Raw genomic sequence first — 27,898 nt, 5'->3', positions numbered from 1 at the left:
AACCACTACTTTGTTTTTTGTATTTTTTTTTATTTTGTGTTTGTGCACTGCACACAACTGTATGTACAGGTTGCAATGGGCAGTAACATAACCAACAACTCACAAAAACATAATTCACAATTCAGTAATACTTTTACAGCAGATGAACAAAAACATATTGTATCAAAAACTCACCACCTTCTCACACAGTTGGACATTTGAAAATAGACCAGTCTTAAAGAGGGGCAGGAAGATAAGCTCTTACAGGTGTTGTTTTAACTGTGCAGATGCTTGCTAACACAAGACCACTGGTCACTGAGATATTCTGTGCTGTGTTACACTATTGAATGGTGCAGCAGCACTGCTATATTTTCACTAGAGAGACACGCTAATGAATGGTCCAGCACACTGCTATATTTTCACAGGGGAGACATGCTATTGAATGGTGCAGCAGCACTGCTATATTTAAAACAGCCCTGTTACTCATTTTGTATTGAATTCAGGCCATGGTAGGTCTTGCCAAACCCAGGAATGTTATTGTTACAAATTAGTGGTTTTCACAATGGTGCAAATGAACAAACAAAAGAAGCGTTTCATTTATAAAGTACAACATGATATTTCCACAGGTTATATGTCAAGGGGGGGGGGGGTATTTTATTAATCTAAACAGTGACAGATCTTAATACCGCCACCCTAATCCCTATACACATACCATAATAAAAGCATAGCAAAGTGTAATAAAGCATTGGTAAGCACTGTAAAGACTAATGAGGTATGGTAAAGCATATTAATAAACATGGAACACCAGGGTTAGCGATGTTAAATGCACAGTAGATACTGTGGTAAACTTTTATTGCAAAGGGAACATTTATAAACCTGGCTTTTCAACCTCCTTTCACAGGATTTTTAGGGTATGTAGTAATGTCATTACGGGGGTGAATAAACTGCTGTAACAGGGCAGAGGCTGGGCATGAACTGGCACCCCCTAGCACTGCAAGCAAGCGTCTTAACCACAGTGCTCGTCTGCATTCGAAGGTTTAGAGCTTTTAACCTCATCTCATTTCACCGACCGGGGACACGATCCGTCACGACAGTGTATCACACAGCACTGCGTCACACAGCACTGCCCGTTACACAACCCAGCTGGATTAATATAAGAGTGGTGCTATTCAGATCCCCTGCTGTTTAGTTCATTAAAATAGACTCCATGGAAGATGAAGACACTTCACAGGATTTGGTGCCATAATAGGACAAACAGGACAGAGTCTTCAATTCAACATTCTAGAATACTTTTCTATTAGTTAACGCGTGACTTCTTCTCACAGCCATTAAGGAAACCTCATTTTGCACCCAACTATAACTATCAACTATATCCAACAAGTATCAGTTAGCTGAATACTCTGTTTTGTTTGACTTAAAATCCCAACCATAAGCGAAAATATTTTCATAAATACTAAAAATTCCTGTTTTTTTTAAAAGAAAGAAATTAATAATTATATTTCTTAAATAATTATATTTGTTTACAATAAATTATAACTTTTCGTGAATAAAGTGTGCATTGTTTTATAAAATATATTACAAAAACAGTGAAACTTCTCATTTGCTGAGAGAACACCAAAAGAACGAACATAATATAAAACATATGATCCCTTTCACATCTTCAGATCTTCATACAGGTATTGACAGACAAGCAGTCTGGTATACACTAAGGTTTATAGAACAGATACAAAAACTTCACGGTAGGAAACCTTGCAACAGATGATCTACACCCACAAAAACTCTGTGTCCCTTTCTAAATACCTTAGTACTCCCAACACATATTAGGACTGTAGTGGGACCAGAGCATTTTGGAAGGTAGTAGTTAATGTCAAATTCATGCAAATGAAGTTACAGTGCAAGTGCAAACAGTAGCACTCTCTAGTGCTGTGGATCAGAACTGCTTTGGGTTAAATGCAATGACACAACTCACACTACACCCTTTTGCTGAAATGCTTTAACAGTATTACACTCCTGGACTGAACAGTGCATGCATGTAACTACTGTTTTAAATGAATATTTTCATTGTTACAATAATGGGGTGAGATTCAATATATATTCCAAGCACATCAGATTGTGCCAATACGATTTCCCAGATAAAATCCATTTAAACTGGTCCGGTTGTGGATACCATGTGCCGATTGTGAACATGTAGATCAGTTATTTTTGAAAACAAGAAACAATGCTGTATTAAGAGTTTTGATTTAATTTCAGAAGGTATGTTTAATTGCAAAACGAGGATTTCTTTCCTGGAGTGTATTGGTGTAAAACATGTGCTAAGCTTAACTGCTGTTCAATCATTTCCTGTACTCTCCCACAAATTAGATCAATGAAAAGGTGGACTGCATTGCATATTACATATATTTCATTGAAAAACATCCTCCTTCTAATGTTCACTTTCCTTACTGTTAGCTTTGCTCTCTCAATAATAGTATTGATAGAAACATTTCTATTAGTTTTCTTTCATTTTTGTTGTATGTTATGTTTAATTGCAGGGTTTGTATTGCAAGTTATTCTGAATGCAATTTAAAAATAAACTTCTGTAAACGGCTTCTCATAAATACAGTACATCTCAATCTGAGTTATTTAAAGGTATATACTGGTTTTATTAAAACAAGCTAGCTGCGTTTCTGGTAAAACAAAACAAAAACACACACAAAGAGTGGTCCTCTATGGATGAGACAAACGTAGATTTTTTAACATGCACGGCACAACCCAGTTCAGTTGGATCAATCTATGTATCTGAAAAGTGTACGGAAACTAGGAAAATTTCAGTCTGTTGTGCAGTTCACGAAATGGAAAAAGGCTGCCAAACACTTCTGCCAAATTCAGATTTCAAAATGTACCCCGGAGTTCTGAGGACAGGAACTATAAAAAGACAACATTCCAGTTTCCTAGTGAGCGATTGAACCCATTAAGTACCATTGCCCTCATTTGAGGACAGGCTACTTTGTAATTTGAACATTTTAAACTGTCATCTACCTATTGTTTTAATTTAATCTTTAATTATATTGTTATGATAATTTACTCTCATTTTGTTAACCGCAAAAGTCATGTCCAAATGGAATGGTAGCATATTGATTTAGAATGTGTCAAATGACATAAATACAGCTTGTGTTCTGATTTTTTTTCAAAGAAAAAATATTTGAGTAATTAATGGGATAAGCTGTTCCAGGATTTACTATGATCCAAATCAGTCCTGCCTAAGCAAAGTCAAATCCCAAATCCCAAATCCCATGCCTTGTTTCCATTAGCCACTGGGACCAAGTTGAAAGCGGTCTGAAATTACTTTTCAGCAGACCATGATCAAACCGGTCTGAATAGTTTGTAAAATGCAAGGTTTGTGTCTGATAAACTAAGACATTATTATTATTATTATTATTATTATTATTATTATTATTATTATTATTATTATTATTATTAATAATAATAATAATATGTCTCATCCGTAAAGGATAACGTTGTTTTAACAAAGTATTGATTTAAGTTCCAGTCAAGAAAGTTCTGTACAAGACAACTTTATCTTCCCCCATTTGACAGCGTGCACCAGTTAAATAGGCGAGTCTGATTTTCACATCTAAACAACTAACCTGGTATATTAAACTCTCTATGGAAAAAATACATCACAGTGACAACAAAACAAAAATCCACAGCACAGCTCTGAAGGATAAAATATTGACTGGGGCTTGTACTTCCTAGCATTTTAATACAGTGGTTTCAGTCCTTGGCTTTCAAATTCTGACCAAGCGTCATTTAATTCAATAAAAATCATCTTGGCATATTGTTCATACGGCTGTCCAGTAGCCTGCAAGAGGACAATAATATTAATAGAAAGAAAAAATGTTTTTTTTAGCTTGCAGACAAAGCTTGAACTCATTGGTTAAAACAGATTTTATTAAAGTTTCATGTTTCATTAAAGTTTTTTTTTACAGAAAACAAACAACATTCTTTAAAGACATTCATTAATTATGCTGGCTTGCTGGATGCCCAACATGCAGCGGTTTTATTATTATTTATTAGCAGACGCCCTTATCCAGGGAGACTTACAATTGTTACAAGATGTCACATTATTTTTATATACAATTACCCATTTATACAGTTGGGTTTTCACCGGAGCAATCTAGGTAAAGTACCTTGCTCAAGGGTACAGCAGCAGTGTCCCCCACCTGGGATTGAACCCATGACTCTCCGGTCCGAGAGTCCAGAGCCCTAACCACTACTCCACACTGCTGCATTATACAATGTGTGGTCAGGTAATTAATAGCATGAATATCTCATTACCAAGCCTCACCTACAGGGGTCATCATTATCTATTATGCTCAAACAGAGCACTACACATGTTCTTGGTATTCTTTAAATACTAATAAAACACACTGATATTTGTTAAAGTTACACCAATGTACAGTCCATTGAGATGCAACATCGTACTTACTTTATCTGGGTGGACCACGAGCACCGCTTTGCGATAGACCTTCTTCACTTGCTCGGGGGTGACCAGGTCTGCCATGCCCACTTGTTTCCACTTGGTCTCCCCCTCCCACAGCACAGTGTGCATGGTGGACAGCAGGGCTCGGATATTCCTCTCCTTCCCCTCGATCCACTCAAGGAGCTGTGAAGAACATGGACAACAAGCAGGGCTCTTTTTATTAAGCTCTGGAAAAGGATCCAGCGTTTCTAAAACCGGGATCCCAGCCCACAGCACTAGACACTAAATACATTGAACACCGAACAAGACTACAAACTGTGGCATCAAGATAGTGCCAGGAAATGACTGGACCAGTGATTTGCTGTACCTTTAGCCTCTCTGGGTCCATTTCTTTGGCCATTTCCTCCTTTCTCATCTCTGCTATTGTCCGGGGCCCTTTCTTGTCCTTGGCAGAAGAAAATCCTTGGCTAGACAGCAGGTCATCAAAGTTAGCGTGTTGCATTTTTGGCTTTGTTCCTAGAGCAAATGATCCAGAGAAAATGAAAGTGGCAAGCAGGGACTAGACAATAAAAAAACAATGGCATACGCTATTTGGCTGGAATGAAAACTACCTTCAAATTGGGACTTCATATATCACAGTTAAGGGTTAATACTGTGTTCCTCTGTAAACGGCTGTTGTTTCTACATCTGTGCCTTGGGGCGAAGATGGGTTAAGAATAAAGAGGGCATGATGCCTACCGAAACTGGCCGGTGATTTCCCGCTGGCGTTGGGGGCGCCAGCCACACCGCTGAAGCTCACATTGTAGTTGGGCCTGTTCTGTGGAGAGGAGTGGGGCATGGGCGCCGGGGCCGGTTTACCCTGCTGGGGTTGCCATGATGACCCCCCCTGTTGCCAGGAGTAACCAGTGTTCTGCTGCCAGGACGCTCCCGCTGTGTGCTGGGGAGACGGCTTCTGTGGTGATCCCATTGGCGGAAATGCTCCTCCTGTCCCAGTGGGAGTGGTGGGCTTGCTGGAGAATCCTGAGCCACCTGTTAGGTAAATAGTCAATGCAGCCAGGAATGTAGAAAGAGAAAACAGAGAGCAAATTCTATACTGTACCTTAGATAGTATTTCCTTCTGCTACAAAAAAGAGGCGGACAGCTGAATGAGGAAATATGTGATAATGCTTAAGAAAAACTAAAAATGAGAAAACTGCTGCAGAGATTAAAATGAATGAGCAAGACAACAAGAACAACAAGCCAAGACAACATCGCTTTATGAACGGATCCAGGTTATCTGCACTACTGCTTCTAACCATCACAACCCTGAAACGGACAGAGAAATAAAAGAGCCTAACCTCCTAAATTGGCCCCAAGGGCCCCGATGTCAGCGAAGGGGTCCAGGGTCTGTGGTTTGGATTGGTGGGTAGGTGTGCTGTGGACAGACCCTGTAGGACTGGTGCATGCAGATTTGCTTCCCATTCCAAATCCCCCTGGGAGAGCAAGAGAGAACAAGTGATTTATTTTTCTTTAGGCCAGCTAGAAAGTGTAATATGTTTTTAATGCATCAGGCATCGTATGTTTCTAATGCATTCCACCAATTAAACTGTATTAAGATTCAAACATGGGAATTATGAAATAGAAATTGCTATCACAATCTGCACATTGTACATTAGCATACGCTGTACAGTGCGTACGTCTGTATTACCTGCTGGCACGGGTTTGCTCCATTCCCAGCCTCCCATCAGGTTCGGTTGCTGGATATTCACTGTTGGGGTTGTGGGAGGAACAGGGGAGGTCCTACCTAAAGGACAAGATATATATGAAGTTGAATTAATGAATTCAAAACTATATTTTAAAAAGGTTGTTTAGGCAGCTGTTGATGTCATATTCATGGAATAATAGATGAGAACGAGATCATGATGACACTTCAGTTTAAGGATATATTACAGACAGTCAATAATGCACCAAGAAATAGGTTATAAAAGTTTTGATTACAACACTCCACCTTTATTAACAATAATATTACATGATGTAGAGATACACAGTTGTAAGAACATGTAACTAATACCTTCCAAGTCTTTCACACAAAGCTCTACACTTGTAATGTGTCATCAGAACACTATCGTAATAAACTGTTTTATTTTAATAATAATCAAAACCTTGAATAGCACATTTAAAGAGAGATCCTAAGAGGAATCATTCAATGTAAATTAAGGTAAAAAAAGAAATAGGAAAGTAAGCACAGCCTCCATGCACAGTCAATGAAAGTGTGGATGTAGCGTCTATAGAGACTCCCATTGGAATGAGGAGCAATATCTCAATGCACTACCCTGGAGTGAGTTGATGTTTTGTTTAAAGGTGAGCACTGGCATGTCTTCAGCCCTTACACATGTGAAAGGGGTCGCTGCCTGTGCTCTTTGCTGTGGGGGAGGGGGACCGGGTCACATGCAGGAAAGGGTCACTCTTTCCAGCATTACCTGGCCCGAGAAACGATCCCAGAAACTCCTGCCCAGCCGGGTTAGGTCCGGATCCAAATGCATCAAAAGCTGCCAATCAACATAAAAAAAAACACAGAATCAGCAAAACGGATGCCCTGGATCCTCCCAGTGCTGCAAGATCTTACAATTCGAAAACCCACTGCTGTATATCAAAGCCATGATGGATACATTGAGCTCCTAACAGGATTTGTATCTTGTTCTTAAACATACATAATTTTATTTAAAAAACAGAATGCAACAGAAAGATGAAATCATTCATAATTCATAAATGAATGAAATACCTGGGCGTACCGGACTGTGTACTGGAATATTTCCACTCAGCCCCAATTTTCCCGTAATAATGATTTAACACGGGAATATATCTCTATGGAGATTCATCAGAGCAATCACTGCAACAGGGCTTCAGGGTCAGGGTCAATTCCAATTCCAATTCCAATTCCAATTTCTTCGAAGGAATTGGAATTGATATTTTAGAGACATATTTTTTGTGACTATTACACTGCTTTCATTTGAAGCCAATTAAATTGACAAACAGCGACTTAAATTGAAGTAATTTGTTGCCACTGTGAGAAGCTCCTTTTAACAGAATTCCTCTTAATCACAATTTTGATCAATGATGTGTGGGGATTGATTAAAAAGGGAATTGGAATTGGGAATTGATTTTAAAAAGGAATTCAAAATGTATGACCTCCCTTTACACTCAGATCTGCCTAGTGCTTCCATCACAGCTGATACACAGAGTGGCGCGGGTCACCTTCACCTGGTGAGGGGCAGGGGGACGAGGATGGGGCTGCCTTCCTGGGGGTGGACTGAGCGGATGCAGGCTTGCTGTCTGGCTGAGGCCTGTGGGAGGGCGAGGCTGGGGTGCTCGCTCCAAACAGGTCGCTCAACAGGTCCGCGTTGGTGGGGGGCGGCTGCGGCTGTCCGGTGAAGGCCTTGTCCCCCAGACCCCCATCCAGACCCAGGAGGTCCACGTCTTCAGCGGGCGGTGGTGGGGGTGCGGCCGCGGGAGTGGGCTGGGCCTCCTGCCTCTTGCTGCTCTTCGGTGTGCCCTGCTGCTGCTGCTGCTGCTGCGGAGGCTGCTTCTCGTTGCTGGTGTTGCTCTGCTGGCCTGAGAGAGACAGGAGCTCATCGTCAGAGGGTTCGCTGTCTTCATGCACCAGCGCCGCTTTGTCTTCAGTGCTGGGGTGGCCCTTGCTGGGATCTGAGAAATAACAACAACAGCAGGAGGCTCGTGAGAACGGTTTCTCTACCTGGTGAAGGCCAGATGGCTGCACTGGAAAACAGACACCATAGGAGCAGGGACCTCTGTGACTCTAACACGAGCTACAGTAGGCTAAACACTGCAACTAGAAGAGCGTTGGGGACATGGAAGGCAGATTCAGGATTCTTGCAGGTTCAGGATAAGCAAATGGATTGGAACAGCTACATTAAGGGTGTGTTACACTGTGGCTTCCTGTAATGCACCGTACCTTCCAACTCCTCCATATCCAGATAACCTTGTAAGAATAAAACACACCGAATTACAGACAGCATTTAAATGGCCCAGGTCCTTATCCCACTGTAATTATATATATATATATATATATATATATATATATATATATATATATATACACATCTTATTTTATACACAGAGTTGGCTATGGCTTTACTTGCAAGTCAAAAAACTGTTCATCTACAAGCACACCATTATTTTAATGGTTTATTAATACATATGAAGCAATATTGCATGTTCTTCTTCTGGAAATCATGCCTTCCTATGTGTGTTTGGACACCACTGTACTGTATGTCAGCTACCATTAATACCTGATACTGAACATTTCAGAAACAAAAACCTGAACCGAAAAAACTAAAGAAAAATAATACTAATTCTAAAAACGAGAGAGCGAGGGACAGAGAGATAGAGAGAGCAAGAGAGAGAGAGAGCGAGAGAGCGTGAGAGAGCGAGAGAGAGAGCGAGAGAGAGAGCGAGAGAGCGAGAGAGAGAGCGAAAGCATGAGAGAGAGAGAGCGAGAGACAGAGAGAGAGAGAGTTTTGAACTGTGTTCTGGGAGTCTGAAGTACATTTAAGGCAGTGCTCCTTGCAGGAGTGTTTAAACACAGGTGCTCAGAATGAATCGAAGTGGTCAGCTGCCCAGGACCCCCTGCTTGCACTGCTTGACTACAGTGTGCCAGCTCTGCATTGTGTCAACTCTGCATTGTGCTAGCTCTGCATTGTGCCAGCTCTGCATTGTGCCATCTTTGCAGCAGGTTTATTTTCTTTACAACAAATATACGACAGTGTAACCATATTTCAATTAATAAAATGTTACAATTCAAGATTCATTATTATACTATGTTGTGTTGACGGTTGTTTGTTAGAGAGAGGCACATGACCAGGGTCAAAGGTAAAAAGGCAATCTCTGTCTTAATTATCAATCCCATGATATCTACTGCAGGGAATGGAATCACTCACTCCCCTCTAAAGCTCTTTGTTTCAGTAATGCCTACTCTGTCAGTAAACGGCACAAGAAGAAGTAATCCACTGTGACAGAAAGGGTGTTACCTACTGGAAAAGGAGCGCTTTAGAAGAGATTATTATTATTATTATTTATTTCTTAGCAGACGCCCTTATCCAGGGCGACTTACAATTGTTATAAGATATCACATTATTTTTACATACAATTATCCATTTATACAGTTGGGTTTTTACTGGAGCAATCTAGGTAAAGTACCTTGCTCAAGGGTACAACAGCAGTGTCCCCTAACTGGGATTGAACCCACGACCCTCCGGTCAAGTCCAGAGCCCTAACCACTACTCCACACTGCTGCCTAGATTAATAACAGACAGCTGGCACTGAGGAGGCAAGGAACAGCTAGAAGACTGCTAAACAGCAGCAAACAGACTAGACTCCAATGAAGGTAAACGCATTTTGTTTTAACATGTTCTGAAGGAAGATGTTAACAAACTTTACTTATTAGGGAAGGGAAGTTATAACCCATGCAGTATATGGTGTGAGTTGGCATATTTCCAGATTTGCTGTTTTTAAAAAAACAGAGCTAAAGAACTGTCCACTTGCAGCACATGGAGGCAGTCCCGTTAGGTTTGTGATTACAGCTGCCTCCCATCTTACCTCCTACCGCCAGCGCGTCCTGGTGCTCCTGGTGGCAGGAGAAGAGGATGTTGGGACTGAGATCCTTGGTGGGGAAGTGCTCCCAGGGGGAGGTCAGGTCCATTTGCTTATCAGCAGCCTCCACCTCAATCTCCAGCACCACGTGGAAGAGCTGAGGGTACTTATCCGGGGAATCACAGGCATCCAGCTCGGGCCTGAGGAAACAAGGATCGAGATTAAAGACAATCACAAGCAATGTATATAACATTACCCGAGAATCCAGGGGCTGTGCACTGGAGACTAAAATCTACTGTAGTTATCCAGGGAGCAGCGATAGCACAGTCAGTGGCACTGTGAGCTCCATTGCAATGCATGTATAATCTCGGAGCAGTTCAGTCTCCATGCAATCCTTTGCATCTCCCTTTGAGACTGCTCGTGCGTTATTATTGTGAGAGTGCTCAGTCCCAAATTATGTGTTTTTTGTGAAGACCCCAAACTCATTTAACCAAAGCTAAACAAACCCAGTGGTAAAAGCCCAGTACAGTCACCCACTACTGCACCTAATAGCGAACCTTTAATTTGTAACATTAAAAAAGGATTCTCTGGTTACATTAGCCTAAGAGAGTTATTCATGAGCAAATGTTGAATTAAACATCCTTTCAGAAACAGCTCTCTAAAACTAGGGCTTCATTATTACGAAGCGGCTGGAAATTAGAATTATGAATCAATTTCATGTATTAATCAACCACATCCACCTAACAGCAAGCTATTATGTTTTACCACCATAACTAATGTCATACTCTGCAATTCCTTCAGGGCTTATGGGTAATTAAAATACACTTTTTAATTCATTGTTTTCAGTGGAAAACCTGACAGGCAGATTCCTTAGCGATCACAGGAATAGTATCAGCCCATTCGATTCAGAAAAAATGATATTTTGCATAGCCGAATATTTTTTTAATTCATTTATATGTACAGATACCAAATTGGCACTTTTGGCTAAAAAGACAAGTCCGTTCATTTCAGTTCACCAGGAGCAGCATACAGTACATTGGACAAACATTCAAATATTCATTCTAAAGACCATGCCCTTAATTTCTCCATGTTCCGAGTGCAGCTAGTACCTTCAGTGCAATTGCTTTTCATCAATTATGCATATCCACTAAATCCCTTCTGCTGGGTTTTAAGTGTCAAGACTTATTTTCCAGCGCTGTTGTAGTTTTTAAAACACTAACTTCATTTGACCAAAAACCTGATTTAGGCCAAATGTATTTTGTAGCAATCCGAGCTGAACGAATACATGTATGGTGTAGCCAATTTATTCATGAACCAACAAAATGCAAAGGCACTCTGAAACTCCCATTCCTTTATGGTATTGTTTCTTAATCGTTTCTAGTTTTCATTCCTGTAAAAACCCACACAATTAGACATTGTTTGATTTGCGGTTTGACTTTTTCTTTCAAACAGCATCCCCAGTTTCAATGTGCCCTTTTTAATAAAATGAAAACGCTAACCGTGCTAAACTGACAATGTATTTTAGGCCTCTGCTGTTGGCAATGATTGGTGTTATGCTATGCTGTGAGAGTCTGTTTACTCAACTGTAAAAACCTTTGCAGGCACCACGACCTGCTTCCTTCTGAGCGACACCCGAATATAGCCCTTATAAAACTTTACCTTATATGTAGCAAACTGTCAGAAAGTGGACTTCACATGAGTAGGAGGGCTTTACTGCAATGCCTCTGCTCAGAATTCTGTAAACGCCACGGCAACAGCAGATGACTCCAAGTAGTTTGTCATGTCATTCCAAACAAAAGCCCTTTCAAAGGACTTTTAATGATGCATTTAAAAATACATGTTTATTTCTGTGGTTTCATCAGAGTTGTTGCTGTGAAAAGGGGTGGGTCTTTATGAAATTTATAATTAAAGTTCGGGAGGAGGGTCAGACACCAATCTCCGCATCACCAAATTGAATCATTCAATTTACACATTAGCTAATTTAAATTGTTAGCACTATAAATACCCTCTTCACTTATCTCTCAGTTGCGTTTTGATTTCATCGTAACCCACCACCTCCCCATCTCCACCTTTCTTAATAACAGTTTTTATGTTTTATCAAATGGGGGTCTCAGCCTCGTCCAGTTGGCCAGGCAGCGAACCCTCAAACCAAGTTAGGTTTGATGCCAAATGAATGTGTATATACAGCATACTTTTCTGTTAAATCGCATACTCCGCATTCTCTACAATAAATATTTGTACTAAAACATTTTGTGATTGGTGTTTGTCCCGAACTACTGAAACAAGTTTAGTTTTATTTAACTTGTATAGGTTATGAATTAGACAGACAGACTTACTTTGTAAACTTTAGTACTGTCGTTCCAGGAGCAATGAATCCAGTATGAAACTGTATCTGGAACATCTGTGTGTTTGTCAACTAAAAAAGAAATGAAGAAAGAAAAGAAAGATTTAATTTATTTATTGGTTTGAAAAATAACTTGTATAAGAAGTCACCTTACACATACTTAAAGTAAAAATAAAAAATGTTGCCATATTTAACAGTCTGAAACAAAAAAAATAAAATCAAGACATAAGTTTAACATGAATAAGAACGATGTGGCCATATTTTCAAACCATTTACTCCAGGCTAATTATCTCCTGTATTTTGAAAGAGGTAAAACACCTGTTAACGAAACTAAAGCCAGACAACTACGTTTTACATTTCTAGTTCTCTTAAGCACATCACGTGTTTTGTGACATTAACATGTTTTTATTTTCTCCTTGCAAGCAATCATAGTTAATTAAAGAATGCAAGAAACACTTGGGAGTGCTAATGGACAGTGGAATTGCAAACCCCCGGTCAAATCATTCCCTACCTTGGCCTGAAGTCTTCCTCCAATAGTGGATCTCATGTGAAAGACTGAAACAACCACATCCCCATGCACACTGACCCCCAGAGGAATCATCACCTTCCCTTCCAGGACTCTGTGCTCCCTTAAAAAAGCAATGTGTTCAATACAATCGAAAACTCTACAGTATATAAAGCATGATTAGTCAAACCTTTCAAGCGCTTTGTGCTGTACACACCCTGGGGTCTATATTATTGATCGAAATCTTAATACAGTCGCCATCTAGCGATCTGCTGGTAATACACTGCTGTGCACTAGATGGTGCTGGCGCTTACTAATATAAGACACTTTGGCTGATCTAGCCTACATTACAGATGTCTATGGCAGCAGCTCCAGAGTTCATAACCAAAAGGACCTTAACACAGCATCTTATCAAAAAATAAATAGACAATACTTGTGAAACAGGAACGTCTTATATCTTCAAATTCACAGCGCAGCGTTTGTCTTAAATTGCCTAAAACAGCATTTATTCAAGGCGGCACTTGTTGGAAGTACTGTAGTACGGTTTGAGGGTGGTACCCTCCTTTGACGGTGATGTTTATTGACTAGGTGATTTTCTAAACTTCTAGCTTTTTTTCTTTTGAATAACATGGGTCCAGTATGGTAAATCTGTGTCCTGTTTATTTGTTTCTTGTTGAGGGTAGCATTTATTCGAGGGCAGTGTTTATTTGAGGGCAGCATTAAATTGAGGATATACAGTTAGAATCATTAAGAATGACTGTATAAAAAAGGTAAGAGAACAGTGAAACAACAAAAGGCCTTTATAATTACTATTACCTGAAGGAACTCTAGGAGCTCCAGCAATAACAAAACAGATTTAGTTCACTGCTGCAGTAGAGGGTACAGTATCGGCTCCCTTTTTTATTCTGTAGTTACTCTCATGTATAGCATCTTCCTCTAGGGCGACGAGGGATTTTTGCCAGGGTGTGTTTGCATTGAAGCGAATGAGCTCAGCATGGTCAGTAACCCTTACCTCATTCTCTCATACTCCTGTGCTGTTGAGAATATCTTTGTTTCCCCAATGAGGATGTCACAGAAAGGTCGACAACCAGTGTGCTGTTTGTTGAAGCTAGGGACAGGGCTCATAGTGACTGACTTTATAATGAGAGCCTTGCAGTGAGGCAGCGTGGGTTTCTCAGACACCATACTGCATACATAATCTATGTACCTGCAACAGCAAAACAGTAAAACATCAGGAGAGCAAACCGGTACATAGTCAATTCTGCATTGTATTTAATAGCAGGCATGGTTAGAGAAAAAGGAGAGAGCAACCAAGGCAGCACACAGGACTGTAACCTCCGTGATCATTAAATCCTTAGATGATTGATCCCAGCGTAGGCGCTTAGATTAGTCAAAGCCATACCTCCTGTGTGAAGGCCAAAGCCCAGAGCCGGGTCTCTTGGAGTTCAGTAACTGAATAGCAGGAAGTGGATTGTTGAAGAGGTGACAGAAGCAGAACATTGCACAGACCAGAACGCCTGAGGGAGCTCGGCCATCCTTAGACAATAGTATGAAAAAAGAGCGATCAAGTACACAATATCTGAGAATGGTATGCTCTGCAGCCAGCATGAACAGCATGATAACACCCGTGCAAGCTCACAGGGGAATAGGGTCATGCAGGAGCGATGTGCAAGCAAATTGTGGCTGAATTATTATTATTAGTAGTAGTAGTAGGTGTAGTAGCAGTAGTCGTAGTAGTAATTTGTGTTTTTTAACTGCAATATTAAATGAAGGTAGTCAGATTCATATATTTTGTTGACACACATATATAGTGAGAGAGATTCATATTTGATTGTATAATGTTATATATCTAGAGACTTTTCCAAGTGAAGCAATATTAATTCACGAAATACATGTTAAACAGCAGACTCCACAGTTAAAAAGGTACTAAGAACGAGAATAGATTTTAAATACATCAGTCCTTAACCTGCAGAATGACACTATTTCTACAAACATTCAGCAGGAAGGAGCACACATCCCCAATCCTGATTCCTAATCCCTGTTAATGGCCCTGTACACAAATCTAACCAATACATCTACCTGTACAAGCAGATTCCTCAAGCACGGATGAACTCTACGATGCACAAGCAAAGCCAGCACTCTTGAGGTCTCGTCTTACCATGCAGTGAATGACGCAGACGTTCTTGGGGTTCTGTTGTAAAAAATTGTGCATATTCTTACACACAGCAAACAGGTTGTGTAAACTGGGGGCTTGTCTGGAGGGCCAGCTGCACTCGGACACCTGCAAAAGAACAGTCCGGTCAGCCAGCCTTCAGTCTGTCCATCAATCTGTACTTGTTTTATAGGAGTGGCCACTCACCCTGTTGTGAAACTTGGCACTGCGGTACAGTTTCTGTGACAGATTGAAGACTGTGTAGTGATCCATGTGCCTGGAGTCTAGGAACGATCGGACATCTTCAATATGGTTCCTGTATCCAATCTCCACAGCCTCGGCAGGGTATGACATCACTGTGTGAGGAGGGCAGAGATTAAACAGTTTTACAATGCCATTCTGTCTAACTGTCCCCCCTAAGGAGGACAAAACCCATTCCAGTAGGGTAGCATGACCGTCACCCATTACCAGGAGAATAGCGTCTCATAGTACTCGCCATGCAAAGGTTCATCAAAATCGAACATGTGGTTCCCAAGTTCCCAATCAGGTGTCAGTACAGCGAAGAAGAAAATTCACAGCATGAGGAATAAATTCATGGTGTCAACAAAATTATTCCTGTAAATCTTACCCAATATATATTGCTGTAATTTCGTTGGTATCAGATTTTCCTATATGAAAAACACACACATTACGGTACAGATGAATTCGATTTTTTAATGGAAATTTATTTTAAAGTGTTGGAAATGTATATTTATCAAACGCTTCAATGCTGTACTTCCAGCCAACTTCCTAAAGTCGCATTAAAGGAATGAAATCGCCATTGAAAACACATCAGTCATTGGAATAGCAGTGATTGGTACTCCATTGCAATGCTTCCGGCTTCTGAGAGTTTGACTTCTTTTTAAAAAAATTAATGGCAAACATAGACTGTATTTTAATTTTTTAATTTTTCAATTTTTTATTCTACAGAAATACAAAAAAAAAAATAATACTTTCAGAACTGTTTTTCCTACAAAGGCTCAAACTCCCAGAAGTACCTCAGATGTGTCGGATGCGGTCCTTCAATGAGCAGTTCAGCATGGAAAACAGTGCAAGATGTGTTCGACAATTATACTGTTTATAAATGCAATACAAAAATCGAATATACGTTGAAGATAATGTGTACCTCCTTGATATAGGAAAATGTGGCAATACATTTTAGATGGAATTTAGTGGAATTATTGTGTTAGCTATATGTACTTTAACAGAAGTCCATGCAAAAAGTTTCATCAGATCAGTCCAAGCTGTTCTGGAGACAAGCAGTAGCCTTCATTAACCCAACCAAGCAGCAGCGACAAGAAATCATGCATACATAGATCCTCAGGCCTGGATATTGAAACCATCAAAAACGAAACAATAGCAATACCTAGAAGAACTGTTCTGAATAGCAATACCTAGAAGAACTGTTCTCAAGCTGCAAGCATGACATTCATACGAACAATCAGACAGACATGTACGGTCTCCTCCACTGAGTCTCTGTACCCTAAGTTACTGTATGTGCACAATGCTGACTGCTACATGTCAGTATTTTTGGGACACAATGCAGGCTTGCATGCAAGCTTAGAATAACAACAATAACCTTTTTTAATCTCTTTTTCCAGATTTTGGTGGATGCCATGGGGTCAAAGAGAAAGACGACAATTATAATAATAACTTTTAAGCTGTGTACGCCGAACTTAATACAGAACCTTCTTGTGATTGAGATATATTGAGAACAGAAGCATAAAGAACAGTCCTGGCAGGGTTAGATATTTCAGTGACAGTTTCTACAGACCCGCTGCACTCTAATAAACTCGAATGTCTTGCTTCCACCTGCAACTGGGATTAAGCTCAAAGCAGTTTGATCTCGATCCTGTTTGTTTCATTTGGCAATGATAAATGGCAATTATTTTAAACATGACACAAATAGGCGATCTTTGACACCAGACTGGATTGTAGACTGGCCCCAGTGGCAGCTCCAGTTTGATACTGGAATAGAAAGAGATGACTTGCACAGACTGGTACAGGTAGAAACAGCAGAACACTGTGTAGCAGTTGCCATTGCGTTGTTTCAACACCCAGAAATGTATTGTCATCTTAATTTTATCATTGAGATATTAGGTCTGCCTCGATATTGTAGATATTACTTTTAAAATACAGTACTTACCTATAATCCGTGAGGTGATATAAGAAATGTCCAGTTCTCCCTTTGTGTAACTGAAATAGAAAAACACACAAATATACAAAAATATACGAGAGGCACTTCATACACGTTACAAAAAGCTGTGATGGGATTAAACAAATTTACAAAATAATTTTCAAAGTAATTTTCTGAATTTCCAATCCACGTACATTAAGTAGATATTCTGAAGTGACTGACCTTAGACTCCTGTTGACTGGGATACATGTAGCCTTATAGGTCATATCCCTAGATACATGGACTCATTTAGAAATTCTACATTTATTCAATATGTATCATACATTGTTGCCAAAGATACATGAAAGCACAGGCATCCAAGAAATGGGAGAAAATCTGTTAAGGGAGCAAGATGTCGCAAGTAAAATCATACAATTTGCCACAATTTGCCATCTCTGCTTCACAGAGGACTGGGACTGAACGGCAGGCAGGGGGTGTTCAGTTCAGCTAGCCAGGGAATTTAATTTTTTTAAATATTTTTTGTAAGTAGTTATTCTTTTTAAAAGTAGTACAGATACATTTCTCAAAACAACATGAAACACTGAGAAAAAAAAAACTGTTTAGATGAACATTTAAGGATGTTATAAATATTTCACAGGGCTGAGGAAGCCAGTCGTTTCACAGAAGCAGACGTCTTCTGGGCTGAATTCTCAAACCCTTAGAGAAACTGGCCTTCAAGTTTTAATTTTCTAAACTAAGCTTGCGTGACTATATCGCTAGCTTTTACTTCAATTTGTTTTCATTATATATACTGTATAACATTAAACCAAGTGAGAAAGAAAGAAAGAAGGAAAGAATAATGTCTCTCTATGCCAGAAATGGCACAGCCTGTCTGGATCCATTAGAAAGCTAAACAGCATCAATAAGGAATGAGAACTGGGAAAGGCACAGGCCGAGTCCTCCTTCACTGTACTGCACAGCACAGAGAGGTTTGGAGGGTTGAATTCCAGCACTGCCAGACAGCTTGCATTGACAACAATCTCTGAGATGCACTGAGCAGTTCAAGAATCATCCTCCCCCTCCCCCTCCCCCTCCCCTCCCCCTCCCTCTGTTCAGCAGTGAGGCTGCTGCCTGTCAGACAAACACAGACTCTGTTGTGGGGCCTATAGAGCTGGCAGCTCCTCAGGATAAGGCACTGACAGGCACTGTCAGCAGCAGGAGGGGCTACTCACAAACTCCCTACACTTTTTGGCTCAGGAAGCTAAAATGTTTAACCATGACCATTAATCTTTTTTGCTTTAATTTGAATATATAATACATACAGGATATATGCAAAACATCTCATCATGATGTTTTTTTTTAAATTTTTTATCTGCTGTATCCACTGGTACAGCTAGATTTGATATGATCAGAACTCCCCCATAACTATACAACCCTCAATAGTAATACATTTAGAAATACTCAAAGAAACTTCTGTTTGTCATGGCATTAAGTTTCTTTTAGTTCTTCTGTATCAGAATACCTGTCCGATTCTGCGATCTGGGCTCAGAAAAGAGCAACCCTATCTGTATCAGAGACGCCATCCTGCCTGCGTTCTGTTAGACTCTTCTGTGACTGCAGGGATCAGCTGTAGCCATGAGCTCTCTGAGCAGTGGAATCATGGCACTAAATCAAGTGAGCCACTGTACAAAAGGGTCAGATCCAATGTGTGACGGTAATATTGTATTACCACCTTCAGGGGTCAGCAGTACCGGTATCTGTAACTAAACGCTACCTGTAATTCAGTACATGGTCAAACTATTTACAATTTTAAGTGGTGGAGAACTTCTTTTTTCCAGCTCATCAAAAACAGATTACCTTGTGCTTACATACACCGATATACACACATAGCAGAAACATCCCAACAATGTGATGGGCAATGGCCATGAACATATGGTAGCATTATTGAAATGAATAACATATATTAAAAGAAAGGCTTACCTTGCTACAGAATGCATCACTTTGGAAGAGGTATCCTTCAAGGTGTCTTTCAGGTTGTCCTTCAGGTTGCTGAACAGTCTCCCCGCCCCTCCTTTCACAATGTCCAGCAGCCCACCCCCAGAGCTGGCCTCCATATCTGGAGATGAAGCCCCTTCAAAGGATCAGATTCAGGGACTTACAATCACACACACGACACAGACACATGACCTCATGTGGAGGAACAGATAACAGGCACTGAGTAACATGCTCTTCTATGCATTGCTGCCACTACAAGTATTCCACCTCGATAGAAGGGCAGATGAAACCCTGATGAGAATGGCAAGAAACACGTTCGCTGCATGCACGAATTAAGAAATAGATATGAATATCAGTCATATATTATTGTGCACATTATTTTAATAAATATGCTAAGAAAAAATAAAATTAGCAGAGTGGAAAAAACACAATGATCTATATTATATATATATATATATTTTTTTTTTATTGAATACCCTCACGTATATTCTGGTAATAGGCACAGGAATAGAAATCCATTGGGAGCTACTGCAGCAAATTTTATGCACTATCTCTGCTATGTGGCTCTGCACAGGCTGCTCCCCTGCAAACATTGCAAAGATGCATTCCACTGCTGTAGTGCAAATCCCTCTAAAAAGTATGAAGGCGGTGGCGCCACGTAGAGCTCAGCTGAAGCTGCTCCGCTTGTAAACGCTCCATGATTACATTATGATTTCAAATGGGCTGAGCCCTAAAGGCCTCCTCATGTCTCTGTGAAATGCAGTGCACCTCCCACGACAGTATTGTCTAGCATTCACAGCAGTCATGTTTCAATTCCACCAAGAAAAGGTTCCCCTTTCTTACACCTGCCACCACAACGATCCTCCTATTAAGATGTGCGAGTAAAAGTAATTAGCAAATTACTTCCAGTAATGCAAGTAACAGTCATGCACCCTGGACAAGGCCTCCAGCCAAATTTATTATCGTCATTAAATCATATGTCAAATTGCATCAATCACTATTCAATTGCATTCAATCATATCGCGGATTCTCTTTCCTGAATGATTCAAGCATGTACAATGTTTCATGTAAGACTCAACATGCAAAGATTTCACACAGACTAATGTGTAGATATATGGATGCATTGTGCATCAATGCACAGGCAGCATTAATTTATGTCAATTCTTGACTTTTTCATAAGGGCAAATACAGCTAAACGACCATAGTATCTCATCTAAAACCCAGTGTCACTACTGATGAATTAAACAGACATACTAGTCTAGTGAAATCTAGTCCAACAACAGTAAAGCATTAAAGCAGAAATGAAATGATCCGAACTATAACATACAATCTTTGGTAAACTGATTTGGATTACGAGATGCAAATCTAAATGCATTCAAAACTGCAGTACACCGTAAAACAGCACTAGCCTAGGCAACAGTGGAGGAGAAAGGAGGTACCGCTACCTGTATGCCTTTTTCGCATGCAAATGAAAAATCCACAAAGACAACAAGCATATGATGATAATAAGTACAAGACATCAAACAGATATACTATACATTACAGAAATACACACAAAAAAGACATCACAAGCACATATAACATTTCAGTAGACCTTAACAGTATGCAGTTACAATATAACAACAGCAGAACAGTATTCAGCAGACCATGCACTGTGGTGTAGGGTTACACCCTAGTAATAATATAAAGGATTGCTGTGCTGGCAGTGGCTTTACCTGAGCTGTCCATGGTACTGCAGTCCTCCTGTCTGGCTGGGCCTCCTTTAGCTGCTAGCTGTGCTTCCGTCGAGCTCTTGTCCTGTGTGTTGCCGGCTCTCTCCCCGTTATTGAAGTCACCGCTGCTGTCGACCAGCTGTAAAGATTCATAACCATCATAACCAGTCTTTTTCTTGTAGCCACCGAGCAGGCTCATGAGCACAGGGATACCAACATCCGCAGCTTACATGCAAAGGGGAAAAGAGCAGTGCACGGCCTTCACTGGAGATTTCTTTAAAAAGGGATTTTGGAATTCGTGTCCCTGTTTCCTTCTGCCTGTGAAAAATCCTGTCACTGGGGCTGCATTTCCTAGACAACACATACAAGCAGACTGCTCTCCCTGACGAATTAGCGGGTCCTTTCAGGGCTTCCTCCTGGCAGCAGGCCAATCCTGACAATAGCATGTAAAAGGAATAGGCGTCTGAAGCCTGCCTGATTTTATCTGGAGGGGAAATATTCCTTGCCATTAAAATTAAACACATTTTCTTTTTTTGTGTATTTGTTTTGTCTGTTTTAAAAAAAGCTTTTATTTCTAGCATTTCTAAAGTGACAACATGACATGTCAATGTAATGTCTAATTTGCAACCTAAAAGCCATTTGCAGCAATGAAATGACAATATGGAGTACAGAATTTGCATTGACTATTTCTTAGTTAGCGCAACAAATATTTAAGGGTGTTTGGTTGTAATTATTGTCTAGATAAACACCAGTGTTTCTGAGTTAATTCATTGAATGCCATTTATCACAGCATATAAAAGGGAAAACGAGATTGCAATTTCAACACCAATCTCAATATAAAAGCTGACATCCATTCTTATGTGTATTATGTGTAAATATCATTAATTTGAAAATCAGTCATTTTCAATTCAATCCTGAATGAAATAAAGCAGTTATGTTTTCCTCACTCTCTAGGACACAAAGGGGCAATTGTTCAATTTATCTAAAACACAAAAACACACTAAAGAGACTTACACTCACACACGCACGCATGCACACACACACACACACACACACACACACGCATGCACACACTGAGACACACACACACACTGACACACACACACACGCACACACATATATGTACGCACGCACACACACTGACACACACAGCGACACACACACATGCACGCACACACACACTGACACACACACATACACATGCGCACACGCACGCACACACACGCTGCTAGACTGTATCAAAGTCCCTTTCTTTGCATGAATCAAACCACTGCAGTATTCAGATGTGTCACCGTTTAGATTAACTGAATTGAAAGTGCTCATCACATACTGAAAACATCTGAGCTGAGATAAGAATGGGTTTTACAGTTGCTTTCTAATTTTAACACACTTTGTATTGTATTGTTACCTGTCACAATTAAGACAATCGTGTCTGTCTGCAGGAACTGTACATGCAACCAGGCCACAAAACAGGGGCTCATTTTTACTGCCAAGATTGACTACCATGACCTCAACACAAGGACTTGAACTAGCACAGTAAGTATGGGACCAACCACGCGCTCCGAATTTGAATGTCACCTCACCGATGTGATCTACTTAGGAGGACTGAAGATCAACAAGGTTCTCTGAACCAACCACAGACAATGTTCCTCCCTAATTAACCAATGAGCGCCTCCCAGATTTGCAATTCGGCATGACTTGGATTTGAACCAGCAAGCTCCCGATTGCATGACCTCACACTTTATGTAGCACTGTCTACACTAGTGGAGCCACTGGTGATCTCACACGTTTTACTTTAAAAAACACTGTACAGCTTTACAATGTTATGAACAAACATGTGAAATAATAACCCCTTATTCACCTCTTAAAGTAAACCTAAACAACGCAGGTGGACAGTAGAGTTGATATAACAGTTTGCTACATATCTTTCTATGTATTTATAGGTATAACAGTAATTACAATGGCAATATCTTCTTAAACAAGCTTACACTATGACAAACAGGTCCCATGTCATGTGGCACACGATCTGCAAGACCAGTTCAGTTTCTTTGTTGTAAATTGGAATTGTTCACTGCCAAACGCCCAAGCGGCCAACTTTAAATGAGAACAATTAGCAAACAGCAAACGATGATTGTAAAGCCATGACTAACACTCTCAAACGGGTCTGCTGCAGAAACATTAACCAACAGGTCAGACACTACATCCTCACACAACTGGAATAGTAAACCATGTGCACACACTGGGCTTGCTGATTTAGTATTCAGTTCTCAATGGTAAGGAGTTACGTCAATCAGCAAATGTAACAAGAATATCACAACATTCAAGCCATCCGATGATGAAAGACTACAGCTCTTAACAAATGCTATATACCTCTCTAACACAACAAGCATCTCTACTCAAAATCAGCATTATTCATTTGGTATTATGATTGTATTTAACGCTCTCTCGTTTTTCGCTGAAGGTTCGAGAGATGTAGCAAAAGTACCGCAGCTTGATTAAATTGTTCACTGCATTAGACACGTAAAGAGAGGTTGGTCATCATGCTGCTAATGAGCTGAAGTAGATTAGTCAGCACTGACTGCTACATGCAGTGCTGTGTCAGGAGAAGCGGTTTGCTTTCTTGCTAACTGCGAGCCGCCACAGCAGCTTGAAAAGGAAACTTTTTCTAACAAGTGATTCCGTTTCTTGTCTTCCTTCCTGGATTTAATTCCTTGGGAGCTCCAGTGCTTCCTGATTTCTCACAGAAAGGAAGAAAGCTGGGAAACTTGTCAGAAAAACAAACTCATGCAGTTCCTCTGCAAGTAATAAGATGCAGCTATACACAAAACATTCAAAAATGTTTCTAAATACAGGACCAAGAGGGGCTGTAAGCAGCCCGGTTACTGCACGCTGTATATAGGACAGCATGTAATCATACGTTCCCTGTGGTATACCATGGAAAAGGCATTGCAGCTTGGAGTAATCGAAAGCAAACTGAAATCACGCTAAGCACAGGTCAGCATTGTAAACTTCAGATACCTTTGGTTAAGCATTGCAAAAAAAACATGGATACAGTACATGAGAAGCTCTTTGTAAACTGTAAAATTACCAGGCAGAGCTGCTTTTTTTTTTTTTTTTTTTTTTTTTTTAAAGAGTTAGAGCTGTTTTTGGTAACACACATTAAAGTTGAACTGAGCTTTACGTTTTCTATTAATAAAAATCACAACACAATCCGTAGTTTCCTTGTTAAATGCAAAGAGAGGTGTTGATAGGTTGCCTATACTGTATAAGGCATGGCAAATGATTTCACAATGGCCAACAGTAGGGCACTTACGCCATTCCAGTTCAAGTGTGAAAGTAGTTCATTATTGAATTACACCTCTAATCTACTGAACCTGGAATGCTCATTGAGATCCAGTGCTGCCCTGTCTTGACTAGTTACAACAGAGATGGGAACACAAACGTTAGTACAATGTAGCACGCTAGCAACCTCAATAAGGCTACTACAGTAGTACTGTGCAGAAGTAAAGCTAGCAGGGTGCAATATTACACAACAATCCAGTATTTGTATCAGTTACATCACTGTTTTTGAAAGCCTTTTTGAATCGCAAAGTTGTGGAACTCATAATCATAAATCGTTTAGACAAATTTTGCTTTGTGCGACTGCAAAAAACTGACACTGAAGGTTACCGTATATTGACTGGTGAACTCCCATGTGGCTTAACATAACATCCTGTTAGTCACTGTAAGTGCAAAGTCTCTCTTACAAAACCACAATGCAGACCCGCCCCCCCCCCCCCCCAGCCCCCCCAGCAGATTCAACAATTATGTTTAAAATGTGGACATGGTACTGAACTTTGAGCTTAACACAATAAAAAAACAACATCTTCAAACAACTCCTGTCTAACGTTTTACAGTCGAGACCCTGCACAACAGCTCAAGTCTTCTTGATGTTAATGAAATACTGAACTGTTAATGTGTATAGGAGACATATTAAAACAGGTCTGAATTGCTGTACCACAGCTAAAGCAAGATGCTTCACAATATCAGCATTACAACCATAGTAATAGTAATAGGGCTAACTCAGGTTTTTCAGAATCCCATTAAAAATGTCTGCATTGATTCACAAAGCGAATGAGCATTAGAGCAACTCATTCTTGTGGAACTGTAAACCACTGCATTCTGGATGCATCAACAAATTGATCCTGTAGGTAGGGTAATATTTTATCCTGATTTATCTAACTTGAGCTCAGTTTATGGTACTGGTGGCATTTAATGTCCTGGGAAGGCATTTTGAATTCTCAGGACACATTTCTCAAAACTGGGACAACCCAGGGAAAACAGGGACAGGTGGGAGCCCTCCCTAGAACAGGCATGTATCTATGAGGCTGTATTATATTGTGTTTCACACATTTATTAAGCCGTGTTTCGAAAACATCATCCCTAACTTAAAAAAACAAGGTTATGAGGAAAGACAATGCATAATACAGACGGATTCAGAGAATGTCTGAAGAATCTCCCTGGAGGGTAGCAGACATCTATTTTTAGAAGAAATCCTGGTATAACCACCAATAGCTGGCTGATACAATCCAGTGTGTTTACCCAGTGGTTTCATGCACACAGTATTCACCAATGCTGCAGAGAAAACCCCTGAGTTTCTGATCGCTCTCTCAGTCTCAGCTAGTCTTCAAATGCAAACACCCCAACTCCCCCTCACTCCAGGACATTTCACTGTGCTTCTACATTCATCATACATTTTTCTGCACGACTCAGGGCTTTTCCAGCTTGCGGCATGCTTACAGAAAATGAGAAGAGATGGCTGCTGCAAAATCACATGTGTTTGTCAGCCTCCATTCCCTGGAAGCTAGCCAAAGGACCAAGCCATGGCATGATGTCATAGGTCAGAACAGAATCAAGAATTCTTCAGTAATAATTTCAAATACATACTCCTGTACAGTAGAGTACCTTGGGATATATAAACACAGCTCTGCTCTTCAGTGTGAGTACCAGAAATACAGCGCTAGTCAGTGCATTGACTAACACACCAGTGCAGACAACATGGCAGGTTAACAGAGAGATTTACAGAGAGCATTGGGGCTCATTAAATTGAACGTGAAAATAAACCAAACATAGAATTATGTTTATATCGCATAGGATACTAATGGAAAATTAGCATCATGCTTAAAAGAGAGAAACGGGCATACTGTATCACTGTTACCATGTGTTCAGTGTGTGCGGTCTTCATGTGTTATGAATGATCAGATAGCCACAGAAATTAAGCCAAACGCATGCCATTGTTTCACAGGCGGTCTCCACGTATTATTAACATGCATTTCACTTATATAGCCGGAATTCTAGAGCGATAATGACGTAACAGCGAAACCACAGTACTGATGGATCTGTCAACACGCACTGTAGATTGCTTTTTTTTTTTTTTTTTTTTTTTTTTAATATAGCAACCCTTTTTTCTTTTTATTCTTTTTATTTAATTATTTATAGAATTAAATCACTGTCTAAAACGAAATATCTGATGTGCAATATCGTGCAGTTTAAAATGGTGTTGTACTGTTGTTCTCGTGATATTTGGTTGACTGTTTTCACAAAGAGAAGAACATCGGGTTTAAGGCCTGTCCAAATCTATAGCTGAAAGCATTCAACTGTATGAGGTCGTTTTTATATAGTATCTCAAGGGCAAAACAGGTCTATTCCGGTAAAGCAGTTTTTCACAGTATAATTCATACTACATAAATATCTCTATCAACCCAGCAGGGATCATTATCGTACTGTATTTTTAGATGGTGATAAATACAATACAGAAAAAAATAGTATACATGTTTTTCTTTGAAAAAAAACAAAAACAAACTATATTCCAACTCAAATAACTGTAACTATGTATGTCATGACATTTGGTAATGATTAAACATACAAATCAATAAAAATGATTCATAACTATAATAGTTCTATGGTGGGAATAAAATGTCTTACTGTTGCTGTTGGTGAAGTCATCACATTCCACAATACAAATTCACAATATACAACAACGTAGCTAGTATTAATATTATATTCCATTAAATTAATCACATTTAATTGTAATTTAAAATACAAGCCCGTGATTTGCATGTATTTTTTTTTTTTTGGAACATAATACATCCCTTAACTACCAGTATATTTATATTTCGCCATCGTTGCCCCAAAGCGGTAATGCATTACTCAGTATTATTATAGCATATCTGCATAAAACAGTCACCGTATACACGCATTCTAGAAGCGTTTCCCATACCTTTATGTGCAGTTGTTTTCATTCTCCTGTTTTTTCTTCAGCTGCAGAACAGCAAATCTGAGAAATGCTGACCCTTGATTTGTCATTCACTGTCAGTCATAGGTCAACGAGGTACGTCCACGGTGTCATCAATCCTAACACTGGTGCATGATAATTGTGGGCTATTGCGTACTGAATGTTTGCAGGGTTATATAGCATCACATGAAAGAATCACTGCTGCAGGCAGGACATAAACATATGGTGAAAAACGTGGCGCGGACTTTGAACGGGAATAAAAACTACATTAGGTTTGCTTACCCATATTACTGCAGACTTGTCATTTGACCGATTGTGGCCTGGAAAATAAAATGCATCTCTGTATTGTTCACATTCAATTTGATCCATCCATTGAATCCTCCATTTTACTGTTCTCTGTGTTTAAGTTTGTTTTTCTGAAAACAAAATAATTTTATTTTGTATTATGATTATTATTAGTCGTAGTAGTCTACTACTACTACGACTACGACTACTACTACTACTATTACTACTACTACTACTACTACTACTACTACTACTAATAATAATAATAATAATAATAATAATAATAATAATAATAATACAGTGATATAACATGGTAACGCACATGGAATTATTGTAAAGCATAGTAATTTAGCATGTCCATATAAAAAATACTAAATACATACATATAATAAAATAACAAAATGTCTTTGGGTTACATCATCATATCCTTGAGTCTGGCTGCTTGG

The 27,898-nt window shown here is 39.8% G+C and overlaps 1 protein-coding gene across 10 annotated transcripts; it reads right to left on the bottom strand.

Moving 5' to 3' along the window:
• Positions 1–9: 9 nt before the first annotated feature.
• On the bottom strand, positions 10–27,387 carry LOC117411411 (putative tyrosine-protein phosphatase auxilin). Of its 10 annotated transcripts, XM_059031518.1 has the most exons (19): positions 27,153–27,387; positions 20,897–21,032; positions 19,167–19,317; positions 17,217–17,266; positions 15,239–15,387; positions 15,040–15,160; positions 14,282–14,423; positions 13,892–14,086; positions 12,886–13,003; positions 12,367–12,446; positions 10,037–10,230; positions 7,676–8,125; positions 6,811–6,969; positions 6,129–6,224; positions 5,779–5,913; positions 5,180–5,470; positions 4,809–4,957; positions 4,448–4,624; positions 10–3,820 (listed from the first exon to the last, which is right to left on the bottom strand). In XM_059031518.1, exons 2-19 carry the CDS (start codon positions 20,907–20,909, stop codon positions 3,719–3,721), a joined length of 2,772 nt encoding a protein of 923 aa, XP_058887501.1. In that variant the 5' UTR covers positions 20,910–21,032; positions 27,153–27,387; the 3' UTR covers positions 10–3,718. The 10 variants fall into 10 exon arrangements, with proteins under 10 accessions (XP_058887501.1, XP_058887494.1, XP_058887497.1 ...); XM_059031511.1 differs by lacking the exon at positions 27,153–27,387 and having other exon boundaries at positions 20,897–21,285; XM_059031514.1 differs by lacking the exon at positions 27,153–27,387 and having other exon boundaries at positions 19,167–19,302; positions 20,897–21,285.
• Between the last annotated feature and the right edge of the window lie 511 nt (positions 27,388–27,898).

Source organism: Acipenser ruthenus, chromosome 10 (genome assembly GCF_902713425.1).
Source record: "Acipenser ruthenus chromosome 10, fAciRut3.2 maternal haplotype, whole genome shotgun sequence".
Lineage (NCBI taxonomy): Eukaryota > Metazoa > Chordata > Actinopteri > Acipenseriformes > Acipenseridae > Acipenser > Acipenser ruthenus.
Note: the sequence above shows the minus strand (reverse complement) of the source record. Positions and strands in the feature narration are given on the sequence as shown.